General features: G+C 42.5%; 1 protein-coding gene across 5 annotated transcripts in view; it reads left to right on the top strand.

The window, feature by feature from the left end:
• Nucleotides 1-16304, top strand: part of JAM2 (junctional adhesion molecule 2) — an 83784-nt gene that overhangs the window by 12391 nt on the left and 55089 nt on the right. Inside the window, exons 1-2 of one of the 5 annotated variants that reach the window (XM_076000686.1) lie at nt 4911-5274; nt 12465-12529. Coding sequence is in view for 1 of the 5 variants with exons in the window: in XM_076000673.1 (XP_075856788.1) it covers nt 5208-5274 (67 nt within the window). In the remaining 4 variants the exon portion in view is untranslated. Of the gene's footprint in view, nt 1-4899; nt 5275-12464; nt 12534-16304 lie in introns of those variants that run through there. The other 4 variants (XM_076000681.1, XM_076000687.1, XM_076000685.1 and 1 more) reach the window with 4 other exon arrangements.

Below are 16304 nucleotides of genomic sequence, written 5' to 3'. Positions count from 1 at the left end.
AGAGTCAAAGTGATTGTGGCAGGTTGTGCAGAAAGAAGGGGGTCAGATGATCATGGAGAAGAGAACAGAGTTTAGAGGGATTTCCATGGTATTTCATCCCCCTTCCTCCTTACAAGTGTCCCATGCTCCCTGGTGCAGGAATTCTTACAAGCAGAATGATGATGAAACCAGCTCCCAACTGCTCATTAAGGAAATAGTAGTGTTAAGTAGTTAGCAAGGGATTCCAGGTCTCCTAGGGATGGAAGTGGCTGCTTTGCCTTGGTGCAATTGTCCCACCTGGGAAGAAGGGCAAGGGTGGGCCTCAGGTCCCCATCTTGGTCCTGCCGGACCTTGATCCTGCACTGAGCTACTGTCATGCCTGGGGGAGGAGGGAACATCCTATGAATCTGCCAATCATAACTTAGCACGCAGAATCTGCAGAAGAATGCAGAGGACTCTCTAGCCCATGGGCAAAGCAGCGTAGGTACCATAGAGTCTGGAAATTGACCTAGAACAACTCACGTACATAGTAATGCAACTCCCAACTGTCAGATCAAAGTGGTTCTCTGGTGACATCTGAGCCACTAGGGAGGTCCCAACTGGGCATTATAAAACAAGATGCAAACCATAACCACCCCCTTTTTTCACCTTCCTTTTGCTCTCCCTTAGCTGTGACTTTGGGTCTGGTCATCATCTTTGGGGTATGTATCACACTCTGTAAACTTATATCTTGCTCTTGCCCTACAATCCTGTCTTTCTCTCCTCAATAACCCTCATTTTCATGCTTGCCTTACCTTGGTGCATCTGGTCATTCTTTGGCCATGAGCGTCTTAAGAAACCATCGCTTCAGACAGAAGCCTGACAGTATTAACTATTGCTATTCTTGTCACCAACCTGTTGTTAATGTTTAACTTGAAATTTCATTGTTTGTTTTTATCTAACAAACACTCTTTCCTGTGAACACACTTTAGTCTGTTTCCTCTGAGTCTTCTTGACTAGGCCCATCAATGGGCTTCCCTCTCTGTCCTTGTAGAATCCAATTTGAGCAAGAATCCTGCTAAGTCAGTTTATTGAAAACCCCCCACCTTTGGTATCTTAACTACACTGGGTATCTTGTCACTCTGGCCTACCTTCAGCAAGAATTCTATCAAGTCAGTTTAGCCAGAAACCCCTCATCCCTGATGTTTCCTCTTAGTAATTTTCCATCTACTGCCCACCACCCTGCTCCTTAGTTACATAATAAGTCCCGAATTGTCCTTGTTGGAGTTGGAGATCTCCAATCTCTCTCCTTCACTGCATGACCCTGTTGCAGTGGTTCCTGTTAATACCTATCACTATGGCCTTTCCCTTTGAATAAAGTCTGTCTTCCATCTTTAATAAGTGTCATGAATAATTTTTAAAATATATCTTATGCATTAGTTGGTTTACTATGCATAAACCCCAAGTCTGCATATTTTTCCTACAAGTTTTTTTGGAGGTTTTTCTTTCTCTATTATCCAAGTGGGCAATTACCTCATAATTACTAAATATAGGGGGAAAATCTCAATTCTCTTTTTAGCATGTGACACTATAAACATCTCCAGCATTGGCTCACAGTTCTCTCTTTTTTTCTTTTTTCTTTTTTGAGATAGGGTCTTGCTCTGTTGCCCTGGCTAGAGTGCAATGGTGTCATCATAGCTCACTGAAGCCTCAAACTCCTGGCCTCAAGCGATCCTCCTGCCTCAGCCTCCCGAGTAGCTGAGACTACAGGTGCACACCACCACACCCTGCTAATTTTTTCCATTTTTAGTAGAGACAAGGGTCTCACTCTTGCTCAGGCTGGTCTCAAACTCCTGACCTCAAGCAATCGTCCCACCTCGGGATCCCAGAGTGGTAGGATTATAGGCATGAGCCACTACACCCAGCCAGTTCTCTCATATTTGTTGAGTGCTCTTTCTTGTGTTTTTTCTCTGGGTCCTCTTCCTACCTCTTATTGCAGTTATTTACTTAGATTTATCTGTAGATATGTATTCACTTTTTTTCTCTGATTGATCTCATTCATTCTTATGGCCGCTCTTGCCCTCTAGAAAAGTCCTCAAACACCAGTCCATGGACCAGTTGCATCAGAATCAATCAGGGCACTTGTTAAAAATACAGCTTCCCAGGGGTGATTGGGATTGAAACTTCTGGGATTCAGGATTTTAACATAATTTTATGGAAAAAAAATCACATTTAAGGATCTCCAAGGGAGAAGATAGTTTGGTGATTGGTGTTCTAGGAGATGCTGCCACTACTTACATTTATTTCTTTAGTTAATCCTGAGGGTTTCTTGAACTCTAGACCTCTCATTCTAACAGATTGCTGGTCACGACAGCTAGACAGTCCTCTGTCAACTCATCCCAAACGTGCTGGAACTATGTATGCTACCTGTGTTTCATGACACTATTTATACTCACCACATACAGCCATCCAGGTGAGAAATCTGTTACCTGTAACTTTTCTCCTTTCTCACCTCTACATCTAATGGATGACATACTCCAGCTGGATGGGTTTGTGAATATCATCTTAATCTACCTGGTTTTTCACTTATTGCAGTATGACCATCTACTTCACACCTTCATCTCTCAAAATATTGTAATAGTTTTTAGACTTTTCTGACATTCCAATTCTCTTGTCTCTAATCTGTCCACTACATTTCCACATGAGTCATCATTCTAGGGCAGCACTGTCTTGTAGAACTTTCTACAATGATGGAAATGCTCTATATCTGTATTGTCCAGTGTGGTTTCCCCTACCTCCATGTGGCTATTGAGAACTTCAAATGTGGTCAGTGTAAGTGGAGAACTGAATTTTAAATATAATTGAATTCAAATCAATAGAGTCATTTGAATCTAGAGGCTACCATATTGAACATTATGGTTCTAAAATTTGGGCCTATTTACATATTCCTATTGCGTTGTTTTCAGAAAGCTTAGTACCTGTTGAATAAAGTCTAGAGTCGGTGATATGACATTGAATGACCTTCATAATCCAGCCTCCTTTTCAGTTTCTACCACAACCACCACCCCCATCCCAATTCCACACGTATTCTAGCGCTGTAGAACCTTGCTTTTCCTAAACAAGCCATAGTTTTAGATGCCCCAGCTTTTGATACTGCTCTTTTCTCTATCTAGAATGGCCTTCCTTTAATTCTTTCTTTTCAAAATTTAACCCATTTTTCAAGGTCTAATAAGGAAAGCCCTTTCCCTACCCCCAGATGAAGGAACATCTCCCTATTATTGACCTTGGACAAGCCATTTAGCATGTCTCAGCCCAGTTTTCTCATATGTAAAGTGGGAATGATAACATTTTCTCTTTTACAGAATTGTTGGGAGATTATATACTGCATTATTCAGCCTCTCCCACTGAGAAACATGTAATAAAAACAGCTGTTATTTTCTGTCCTCCTGTAACATTTATTATGTGGTATTAGAGATCTTTCCAGATGAGATTCTCTCTCCTAAAGACTGTGAGCTTGTTAACAGCAAAGCTTCCTGTTCACTGCTGTCCTCCAGCATCTGGCACATTGTAGTCATTTGACAAATGCCTTGGCTGGGTGGCAAATAAATAAATAACTGTTTGAGTCAATTACTCACATAGGATGTCACAGAATTTTTTTTTCAAGTATGCTTTTTTGTGTGTGTATCTTTAGGGAGGAGTAAAAAAAGACATATAATTGCAGCAAGAATGAGAAAAAAAAGGATGCCAGCAACTTTTCTTTTTAAGCATCAAATCTTTCTTACTGCTGCCCAGAAAAACTGGCATAAGCCTGTTAAATCTGTTCTTCTTCTTGCTTGACTGGAGTATAAGCTCTAACATTTTGTTATTTTGACTTTCCTTTCTGGGCCCCCTGGGTCCTCTGCCCCTCCCCCAATGGGTACTAAGCTTTCATCACTGTCACCAAGGCAACAGCAGGGATGCCTCATTCCTTTCAGCTCTGCATAGCTAAACTCTAGTCGCCTTTGTCCACTGAGCTAGCTGAATTCTTTATATGTACACCACTAAATCAACTATCTTGTATACAGAACTTTGCCCATTTTTCTACCCTTAAAAAAAAACAAACAGATGTATAACAATTTCTTCTTCTGGGAACGTCCTTTTTCCAGACCCATCAATACTCTTGAATGCACCGGACATTTTTGGTCCCTAGGAGCTAATATAAAAATTGCCAGTGTAGCCTTTGTAAGTCTGTCCAATATAAATGCGGGTCAATTTTAAGTACACAACAGAGCATTCATAATGGATTTCCCTTCTAAAAGCACAGTAGACCAAAAATAAACCTGACAAAGGGCAGCTGTAGAGTTTTAACATGTGGAAAACTCCACAGGCAGTTATGTAACTGGAAAGAAACATGATAAATATTTCACACCGTGAGATGAACTTCCAACTCTGAGACTTGAAAAAGCAATGGACGCAAAACACACACCTTAAATCGCCAAGGAGCAAAAAGCTTAAATGGAGAAGAGACCAAGGCTGTCGCTAAAATCTGAGACCTGACTTCCAGCACGAGTCTTGGTTGCTTTTTTTAAAAAATATTTTTTAATTTTTTTTTTCTCGAGTCCGAGGTGGAGTCCGCAAACCCCATCTCCTCGGAGCACCCCCCCCCCACCTTCAGCTTCGCCCCTTGGGCAGAAATTTTCCAAAAATCTCCACGCTTAGGCTGAAAAGCCAAAAGAACTTTTGAGCCAAGGAGGGGAAGAAAGGAGTTGGGGCAAAGCAGGAGGCGTTTCCCCAGCCATACACACCACCATCCCGCGCGCACCCGCCCCCGGGCTCCGCGCCCTGGGGACAGCTGGCAGCCCCGCGCCAGACCAGACACAAAGCCGATCAATCCCCGCGGTGGCGCGGGGGCGGGGGACGCCCCGCCAGGGCTGTCCCTTCCGCTGCTCGCCTCCTGCTGCCCCCTCGCTAGGACCCCGCGGACACCTCGTCCGGCTTCCACGCCCTCCCCTTCTCACCCCAACCACCCCAAGGAGCAGCCCGGAGTTCCCCCAGCCCAGGGCAGGAAGACCTGCCCTCGGCACCCCGCTGGGAAGGCGCCCCGGGGAGCGGGAAACTGACATCCCGCCGGTACCCGCCCTCCCTTCTTGGACTAGACTCGCTCCCCCGCCCCCGCCCCCGCCCCAGAAGTTGGGGGCCCCCACCCGGCCTCCCGCGCTCCGCAGCCGGGACCCTCGACCTCGGCGGAGCGGCCGCCCGGCGCGGGGAAGATGGCGAGGAGGAGCCGCCACCGCCTCCTCCTGCTGCTGCTGCGCTACCTGGTGGTCGCCCTGGGCTGTAAGTCGCTCGGGTACCTCTCTGCCCCGCCACCCGCTTGCTGCTCGGAGCAGCCTCCCCAGACCCTCCGCCCGGCAGCGTGGCGCCCCGCTGCTGCGGGTCCGGGCGGGCGGCCGACCCTGCACCCCGCGAGCCGGGAACCTGGGGTGCGGGCGGGTGCGGACGCGGGGCGCGGGGAGCCGGGGAGGGCTCGGGTTTGTTTCTTGCCAGTATAGCGCCTGGTTTTGTCAGTTTCACCTAGAGAAAACGAAGAGTTCCGCACTAGCCGGTTCTCAGCTGCTTGCAAAGTTGGGGTTAAGTTTCCAAAGACGCGGGGGCGCGATTGGAACGCAGAGCGGACGGCTCGGGAGATGCCGAGACCCCGAGAGACGGCCTCGCCCCGAGGGGGGCCCGGCCTCGCCTTAGGGTCCCGGGGAGGGAGGGCGCCCTGTCTGCGAGGTCTCGGCTTCCCAGCGTCCGGGCCGTGCGGGGCACCTGCGCGGCGCCCGCGGGGGCCGTTCTGGCTGCTGAGCCAGAATTACTCTCATCCCCTCCACCTGCGCATCTACATTCAGCTCGAGCAGTCCGGCCCGGCGACTCTGGCCAGCTGCTGTGTCCCCAGCGGACGTCCAGCGGGACGATGGTTAGAAAGGATGCAGGAGCCCAGGGATCCAGCCGTCCCAAAGCCAATTTCACGGGATGATTTTAAACAGGATTTTCACAGCTTCTGGGCTCATGGGATTTAAAATCCTGGGAACGTTTCCTTTTGTTTTTTTCTTCGCGTTAACTTTTTAGGAAAAAGGAAGAAATTACAATAGACCTTCAGCAATGAAGTCTAGCTTTTTCTTTTTGTTTCAGTTCCCCCTTTTCTTCCCATTTTTCTTCAGTTCCTTCTTCTCCTCTTTCCTTTACTTTTTTTCCTTTGGTGTGAAATGAGTTGTTATTGTTGCTATTCAAGTTCTGGTAATAGAATACTTATAATACTTAAAATAACCTGGTGGATGAGTGTCAAGTACCGCAGTACGGTGATAGTTTCTCGAGCTCTCCATGCCCAAGCGAGGCGAGCCGTGTCCGTTTGTGGGGGAGTAAGGTGCAAGTTGTCTCCCGGAAGGGACATGTGCCGACCTATATTATAGCAGATCAAACTAGGAAGGCAAAATTTCACAAATAAAACCCTTATGCAATTTTGAAATAACAATTTGTATCATACTGACCACACAGAAAAAATGAAGAGTGGTGAAAAGTAACGAAGAGGCAGGTTGAAGGAATTGTAACAAAACTGCTGAGAAAGTTATGTAGTCCACTGAAATCCTAAATTTCAAATAAAAAAGACTGTGACTTTTGGTGTAGATTTGTCACTAATGGAAAACAGAGAAAATTGTTTTATTCTGCTATTCAGTCATCAAAATGGAACCAATACTTTCTTAGTTTGAAAGTGTAGCAGAGAAATAACTAAGAGACAAAGGCTTAGGTGAATAAACCGAATACCCTCTTCTTCAAACTTTGTGTTAATATAACACAGTGGCTCTGTTAACCCTGATTCCTATAGGGCAACAGTCTCCAACCTTTTTGGCACCAGGGACTGGTTTCGTGTAAGAGAATTTTTGCGCAGACCCTAGGGGCCAGGTGGCAGGGATGGTTTCAGGATAATTCCAGTGCATTACATTTATTGGGTACTTTATTTCTCTTATTATTATATTGTAGTATGTAATTAAATAATTGTGCAATTCACCATAATGCAGAATCAGTGGGAGCCCTGAGCTTGTTTTCTTGCAACTAAAAGTTCCCATCTGGGGTGATGGGACACAGTGACACCTAAAGTGTGTTGCTTATGTCCAGTCTACTCCATAATCTCATTTTGGTTGCTGTCACTGCAGAAAACCCTGCTTCACAAAGACACGGTGTGGGAAATGGAAGCAGGCTTTTCAGTGCTTTTGTGGCAATCTCAAGATTTGCCACCTTGACTTTAAGTCCAGAACATATGGAGGTTTCAAGTTGTCTCAAACATACTTTTAAGGCCACCCACCATTCTTTGTGATCTAAGGCAGTTGATACTCTTCTAGCATGAACAAAGTCAATTCACCTGGCTTAGTCACAAATGGGTATAACATCCTTTCCTTCCTAGTTTGGGGTCTTTGTGGTTGGGAGGTAAAGCTCAAACTCTTGTGAAAGCTGAGACAGGTGATCATGCACCAGGTGGGAGAAAGAAGGCCCTGGCTCAGTCTCTTTCAAAATCTCTGCTAATGTTTTAAACATGCCAAAAATCCCAATATTCACTCATTGCCCCCATAATTCCAGTTTGGCTTTGAATGCCGCCACTTTATCTGCTGACTTGAACACAGTTGTCATTCTCCCCTGAAGTGACAGATTGAGTTCATTGAGCAGGTTGAATATGTCATACAAGTAAGCAAGTTTTGTGACCCTTTCTGTGTCACTGAACTATACTGCCAATGGTGACTGTTTTCTGAAAAGAAATCTTTGGAGCAACTCTCATAACTCAAAAACTCTGGCTGGTGATCTACCTTTAGAAAGCCATCTCACTTCTATGTATAAGGAAAGTCATATGTGCTCTGTGTCCATCTCCTCACAGAGCTGTGTGAACAGATTTGAGTTAAGGGCATGTATCAGTTCATTAAATAGGAAATGTCTTATTTCAAATCAAAAGTTTATTTTTTTATAACTCAAACAAGAAGCAGTACAATTAATCAAAGTGTGTGCACAAACTATTGACACGGTTTTGCCATCTTAAAGGTAGCTTGTATATGCCAACAACAAAGAAGCCTGGAGAGCAAGTGGTCATAAAATCACAAAAGGTGTTTTCCACAGTTTGTTGATAATTGAATATTTTTCATTGCAAGAAGTGGTCCAAAGCCTGGAAGAAGTGGTAGTCAGTTGGTGCAAGGTCTGGTGAATATGGTGGATGACAGAAAGTTTCTAAGTCCAGCCTCTGTAGTTTGAGCAGTGTTGTTTGTGCGACATGTGGTCGAGAGTTGTCTTGGAAGAGGATTGGCCTGTCTCTAGTAACCAATCTTGGTTGCTTAACCACAAGCACCCTCAATATTTTGTCCAATTGGTTGCACAAGACATCCATTGTAATGGATTGACCAGGTTTCATGAAGCTGTAGTGGATAATACCAGCACTGGACCACCAAACAGACACCATTATCTTTTTTTGATGAATATTTGGTTTTGGACTATGTTTCAGCACTTCATCTTTATCTCACCATCATGCTGAATGCTTTGGACTATCAAAAAGAATCATTTTCATTACACATAACAATATGGTGTAGGCCGGGCGCGGTGGCTCACGCCTGTAATCCTAGCACTCTGGGAGGCCGAGGCGGGCGGATTGCTCAAGGTCAGGAGTTCAAAACCAGCCTGAGCGAGACCCCGTCTCTACCATAAAAATAGAAAGAAATTAATTGGCCAACTAATATATATAATATAAAAATCAGCCGGGCATGGTGGCTTGTGCCTGTAGTCCCAGCTACTCGGGAGGCTGAGGCAGGAGGATTGCTTGAGCCCAGGAGTTTGAGGTTGCTGTGAGCTAGGCTGACGCCATGGCACTCACTCTAGCCTAGGCAAGAAAGCGAGACTCTGTCTCAAAAAAAAAACAAAAAAAACAATATGGTGTAGAAATAAATGGTTCACATTTTATGTCGTGACAACAAAGAAAGGCAAGCTTCGAGACTATTTCTCTTCTGATGCTTGTTTAATTCATGTGGTACCCATATATCCAGCCTCTTTACCTTGTCAATTTGTTTCAAATGGTCCAATGTTTGGAATAATAAAGTCAAACCTTGCTGCTAATTCATGTGTAGGTTGAGGTGGATTCGCTTCCACTACTGCTTTCAGCTTATTATTATCCACCTTGGGTGTCAGGTCACCCATGTGGCTCATTTTCAATATTAAAATCACCAGAATGAAACTTTTCAAACCATTGACATACTGTGCATTCATTAGCCACATCCTTCCCAAATACTTGGTTGATATTTTGAGCTGTCTGCTCTGCATTGGTTCCACGACAGAACTCATATTAAAAAATAACATGGGCCGGGCGCTGTGGCTCACGCCTGTAATCCTAGCTCTTGGGAGGCCGAGGCGGGCGGATTGCTCAAGGTCAGGAGTTCAAAACCAGCCTGAGCAAGAGCGAGACCCCGTCTCTACTATAAATAGAAAGAAATTAATTGGCCAACTGATATATATATAAAAAATTAGCCGGGCATGGTGGCGCATGCCTGTAGTCCCAGCTACCCGGGAGGCTGAGGCAGAAGGATCACTCGAGCCCAGGAGTTTGAGGTTGCTGTGAGCTAGGCTCACGCCACGGCACTCACTCTAGCCTGGGCAACAAAGCGAGACTCTGTCTCAAAAAAAAAAAAAATAACATGAACTTTTGACTTATCCATGGTTTCATCAAAATTGCTATAAAAGATAATTTGAAAGATAATCACAAGCCAAAATGTGTGTTTGAAAGAATGAGGATGTGCCTTCATAATAAAAATAAAACAAATGTCAAAATGAAATACCAGAGATAGAAACTAATTTAGTACTTAAGGAAATCGGACATTTCAGCTTAATAACCTAATACTTTTATGTGGTTGATAATTTTAATCACATCCTGAAAAATGTTGTTTAGTTCAGGTGACATTTTTTTGCTAGCCACCATTTCCATATAGATGACGCAGTACATAGACTCTCATTAAGAATCAACCTCCTAGGCCTGGCGTGGTGGCTCCCGCCTGTAATCCTAGCACTCTGGGAGGCCGAGGTGGGCAGATCATTTGAGCTCATGAATTCCAGACCAGCCTGAGCAAGAGCAAGACCCCGTCTCTACTAAAAAAATAGAAAGAAATTAGCTGGATTATATATATATTAGCTGGGCATGGTGGCACACGTCTGTAGCCCCAACTACTCAGGAGGCTGAGGCAGTAGGATTGCTTGAGCCCAGGAGTTCGAGGTTGCTGTGAGCTAGGCTGACTCCATGGCACTCTAGCCTGGACAACAGTCTAAGACTGTGTCACAAAAAAAAGAAAAATAGAATCGACCTGTTTGACCCAAGTAGTGAAACCAGAAAGCAGTCTAGTCATGGCAGCCACTCTGTCCATGCATATACTGACACAAAATGATCAATTCAGTTTTCCTGACATGTAATCATGCAGAGACTTACCTGAATAGTTCTGCAGCTGTGGTGTTGGTTGGCAAGAAAGGTGCACGTAACATATCCTCATGCACATCCTTCTGAAAAACATATCACACAAAACAAGCATTGGTGCCTTGTTGTCAACATTGGTAGACTCGTCAACCCGGATTGTGGACCACAGTGACTCATTAATCCTCTCTAACAGTTGTGCCTCAATATCCTCTGCTGTTTTATCAATTTATCTACACAGGTTTGAGGAGTACTAGTCAAGTGTTTTGTAGAATGTCCCTCAATTTTTATTTCTCAGATTTTTTTTTTCATGACAATACTGGTGTTCTGGTTTTTTTGGAGGAAGATCATAGAGGTAAAAATGTCATTTTCATCACAGTACATCCAGAGAGCATACTATAAACTTGACTTACCTGTTGATGTTAACCTTGATCACCTGGCTGAGATAGTGTAGTGTATGTCGGGTTTCTCCACAGGTTATCTATTCATTTTTTTTTCAATTCTATATTTTTTGGAAGGAAGTCACTATGTATAACCCACATTTAAAGAAGGCAAGTTATGCTCCATCTCCTTGAGAGTAGCGAATCTTTATAAATTATTTATCTGCATGGGAGATGTGTCTCTCCCCCACTCATTTATTTATTTATTTACTTGCTCATTTATTGTTATATCAGTATGAGCTCAGAAATATTTGTTTTGTACTTTGGGTTATAATCCAATACTGTTTTATTTATTAAAGGCTTAGTAGATTTCTTATGCTGTTATTACATACCCATCTTTTTGTTTGTTTGTTTTTGGTTATGTTTTTGAGATGAGGTCTCACTCTGTTGCCCTGCGCCAGAGTGCAGTGGTGTCATCATAACTCACTGCAACTTCAAATTCCTAGGCTCAAGCAATCCTCCTGTCCCAGCCTCCTAAGTAACTGGGACTATAGGCGCATACCACCATACCCCGCTAATTTTTCTGTTTTGTTTTTTCTTTAGTAGAGACAGGGGTCTCATTATGTTGCTCAGGCTGGTCTTGAACTCCTGGCCTCAAGTGATCCTCCTGCCTTGGCTTCCCAAAGTGTTAGGGTTATAGGCATGAGCCACCACTCTGGGCCTCATAATCATCTTTCCAATATTCCTCTCACATATAATTGTACCTCTCTTTTGTACTAATCCTCCCATGTAAAATATTGTGCTTATTTCATTTTTCCTTTTATTTTTGCTACTTATCAACATTTTCATATCTTAGTAGTCTGGAGAATTGCTTTTTAAAACTTTATTATCATGAGTACATAATAGTTGTATACCTGTAGAGGGTACATGTGATCTTTTGATACAGGCATACAATATGAATTAATCAATTCAGGATAATAGAGATATCCATCAACTCAGGCATTTGTCATTTCTTTGTATTAAGAACATTCCAATTCCATTCTTTTAGTTGTTTTAAAGTATACCCTAACTTATTGTTGACTATAGTCACTTTTTTGTGTATCACATATTATTCATTCTAGATAACTATATTTTTGCACCTATTAACTGTCCCCATTTAATCTTCCTCTCCAGATACCCTTCCCAGCCTCTGGTAACCCTCATTCTACTCTCTGTCTCCATGAGATCAATAGTTTTTAATATTTATCTCCCCCATATGCGTGCAAACCTGTGAGATTTGTCTTTCTGTGCTTGGCTTATTTCACTTAATGTAATGTTCTCTAGTTGCTGCATCCATGTTGTTGCAAATGACAGGATTTCATTTTTTTTATCACTATATAATATTCCATTGTATATATGTACTGCAGATTTCTTTATCCATTCATCTGTTGATGGACACTTAGATTGATTCCAAATCTTGGCTGTTGTGAATGGTGCTGCAATAAACATAAGAGTCTAGATATCTTTATAATATACAAAATTCCCCACCTTTGAATATATACCCAGCAGTGGGATTGCTGGGTCATATGGTACTGTTTGTTGTTGTTCCTGTTATTTAAACTGTGATTTCAGTATCTGTATTAATGGATGGACATTTGTTTTTGTGTTTAGTCTAATTATATTTTTCTTTCCCACTCCATCAGGGAAGGAATCTCTTGATGTTACCCCACCACTATATGTCCACTGCTGAGCAAAGTGCCCGGTTAAGGCAGGTATAAATATAAGATAGATATAAATATATACTTGTTGATCAGGTTGTGTCTTAGTCCATTCAGACTGCTATAACAGAATACCATAAAGTGGGTTGTTTAAACAACAGAAATTTATTTCTCATAGTTCTGAAGGCTGGGAAGTCCAAACTTCTACATCTGGCAGGGGGACCCACTGTCTGGTTCATGGATCATGTCTTCTCACTGCATCCTCATGTAGTGGAAGAGGCAAGGCAGTCTCTGGGGTCTCTTTGTCAGGACACTAATTCCATGCACAAGGGCTCTGCTCATCACTTCCCAACTTCCCTATCTTCTAATACCGTCACATTGGTGAATCATTTTCAGCTAAAAATTTGGGGGAGACACAAACATTCAGACCATAGCAGATGGGATACGGATGAGTAGAGTAGGTAAAATAAATGTATTGATGGAATTAATGATTGCAATATAAGTCACGAAGTCCTAACTGCATGTTAACTATGTGGGATTAAATATCACCATAGATTTCTCAGTGGTGATTTTTCAAAAATTAACAGGAATAAGTGCTCAGTGTTGGGGTGGGGTAGGCATTGCATGTTTTGGGGGAGCTCTCAGAGCCAAGGAGTTGAGTGTGAACAAGAGTAGTACCTGACACTGCCTTGCTGGTTGCAGCTGATTATGAAATTTGGACTGGAACTCGAGTCAGGCACTTGGCCTGGGTCTGTAATCTCTCATCAACTGATAAGGACTGTGGTGGGAGAGAGCAGTTTGTATCTTTTGTAAAATCATAAGATTCTGTTTCTATGGCAGAACTGACCCAAAACAGCTGTCCAGGGAATCAATGCTAGGAAAATCCTTCCTTCTGTAAACATTGTTAAGAACAAAGCATCGTAATCAATTTGCTGGAGAGAGCTTCCATCCTGGCATGATCTCAATTATCTGATGGACTGAAAGGTCAGATTGGGTTGGTGGGGGCACTTGACAACCATTTCAAGACTGTGACAGAAGTGACATTTAAAAAGGATGAAGTCAGAAACAAAAACTTCAGTCTAATGAGCACAGTGAATTCCCTATGATTGAGAGCACTGATTTATCCTTCCACGTGAGCAGTTCAATGAGAGGAGCCCATGGGAGCTTACAGATGTTCACCACCCTTTGTTTCCTTGCATTGGTTTCCTCCTATGGGCCTTTTTGGTGGAGATGTATTAGAGCGAGGGAAGCAAAAGCTGTTGTGTTTGTTGAAGTCAGACCACCAGAAAGCTGTAAAGGCCATTATTTAAAATAACAATTTTCCCATCCTGTAGAAATATAGCATTAATACTGCTGAGTCAACCCCTTTTGCCAGATTAATGTTCTGAGGAAGATGAGGATGAGGTTGGAAAAGAGGAATCAGAACCTGGGTCAACTACTTCCTTTAGCAGAAGCAGAAGAAGAAAACTTAAAACTGTACACTGTTTTCTTGGATGGTGTTACTGTTAACAAAGCTAGAACTCAGAAAAAAACCACCCAACTATATTAGTTTCCTATTGCTGCAGAAACAAACGACCAGAAACAATTCAACACAAATTAATTGTCTTAAAGTTCTAGAAGTCAGATGTGTGAAATAGGTCTTACTGGACTAAAATCAGGGTATCAGCTGAGCGTTCCTTCTGGAGGTTCTAAGGGAGAATCTGTTTCTCTGCCTTTTCCAGCTCCTAGAGGCTGCCCAGCCATGGCTCATTCCCCCAGCTCCTAAGACAGTGACGCCAGGCTCTCGTCTCTCCAGTCCTCTCTCTTCTGCCTCCTCCTTCCACCTATCAGGACCCTTGTAATTACATTGGGCCCAGCTGGGTAGTTCAGGATACTTTACCCATTTCAAGGTCAGCTGGTTAGCAACTTTAATTCCCATTTACCACATAAAGTAACATATTTATAGGTTCTGGGGAGTAGGATGTGGACATCTTTGAGGGGGCCATTATTCTGCCTACCATGCCAACCAAAATTAGGGTATGCACAACAACAGTATAATCATTGTTTTGATCAAGAATACTCTAGAGCCTATGGAGCAATGATAACTTTTGCCTTTAAATTATAATTTATATATATATATAATTCATATAATTCAATATAAAGTTATATTTTTCATGAGTTGTATTTCACATTGCATAGTGTAGTGGTAAAGAACATGTACTCTGATGCTGAACTCTGTGCGATTACTGGCTGTGTGACCTTGTACAGTTACTTAATTTCTGTGTGTTAGTTTACTCATATGAAATGGTGATAATTTCCATAATAGTGCTTGCCCTGTAGAGATTTGGGGAGAATTAAATGTGTTGACATGTATAGCATACTTAGAAAACTGAAGAAGCCATTGAAGAGTTTTATCACAGAGTATGATTCAGATTTGTATTCCAAGAGGACACATTGGTTAGATATATAGAATGGAAAGGTTGGGGTGCTGGAGAGTTGAAGTGGGGAGATCAGTTAGTGCTATTGGAGTGGTCTAGGCAATTACTTGTATAAGCATTTCTTTTATAGGGTTTATTAAAACACACATGTAATTAGACATATACATATCATCACAGAGAATTGCTTGTACAGTTATGTGTCACTTAAAGAACAATGAGCATACATTTTGAGAAATGTGTCATTAGGCAATGTCATCATTGTGCCATCATAAAGTATATTTACACAAATCTAGTAGGTACAGCCTGCTACACACCTAGGCTATATGGTATAGCCTATGGCGCCTAGGCTGCACACCTGCACAGCATGTTACTGTGCTGAATACTGTAGGCGATTGTAACATAATGGTAAGAATTTGTATAACTAAACATATCCAAACTTAGAAAAGATACAATAAAAATATAATATAAAAGATTATAATATGCTACCCTTGTATAAGGCATTTACCTTGAATGGAGATTGCCAGCTTGGAAGTTGCTTTGGGTGAATCAGTGAGTAAGTGGTGAGTGAAAATGAAGTCCTAGGACATTACTGTACACGTCTATAGACTTTATAAACACTGTACACTTAGGCTATACTAAATTATTTTTTTAAGTATTAATAATCGTGCTATGACATCACTAGGCAATAGGACTTCTTCAGCTCCATTATAATCTTATGGGACCACCATTGTATATGCCATCTGTCATTGACTAGAATGTCATTAAGTGGTGCATGTCTGTCTTGAAATGCAGTTAATTAAATCTAATCAGAGCTCTTTGGTTTTGGAGGACTTTTTATAACCATGTGTGCCACGTTTTCAATTTTCTCTTCAGCTTCCAATATGTAAACGTGAAACAGTAGCTCTTTTGGTTACTACTTATCTTCTATCAATAATACTCTCTTTTCCACCCTGGGGAAAGATTCAGCATTATTTTAAGTGTCTCCAGAGTTTCCCTGAGTTGCCACCCTTAGGAGGGTTATTTGATTTGATTTGATGGGCACGAGAGTGGCCTTCTGTGTTCCTAAGTGTGCGAGTGCTTGCATGCATGAGAGAGAGAGAGAGAAAGAGAGAGAGAGAAAGAGAGAGAGAGAATATGAATGCGTGTGCTTAAATGAATGCGTGCTGGCAGGACCACAAAACCCTACTCTTTGAATCTTCAGGCCAGTGAGTGGGCAGGAAATGTTCTCCAGTTTGAATTGTTCCTACATTTTATGAGCAGAGAAGCAAAGAAACCGTACTGGACCTAGTCCAAAATGAGAGTATTTCAAGATCTACACTCTTAACTGTCCACTGTCTTGGCTCCAAAAGTGTTAAGCAAGAATCCTTGTGAGCATAACAAACAAGAATTTTGATTCTGTACTAGAGAG

The sequence above is a fragment of the Microcebus murinus genome, chromosome 1 (assembly GCF_040939455.1).
Source record: "Microcebus murinus isolate Inina chromosome 1, M.murinus_Inina_mat1.0, whole genome shotgun sequence".
NCBI classification, from domain to species: domain Eukaryota; kingdom Metazoa; phylum Chordata; class Mammalia; order Primates; family Cheirogaleidae; genus Microcebus; species Microcebus murinus.
The sequence above is the reverse complement of the archived record's forward strand: the minus strand, read 5'-3'. Positions and strand labels throughout refer to the sequence as shown.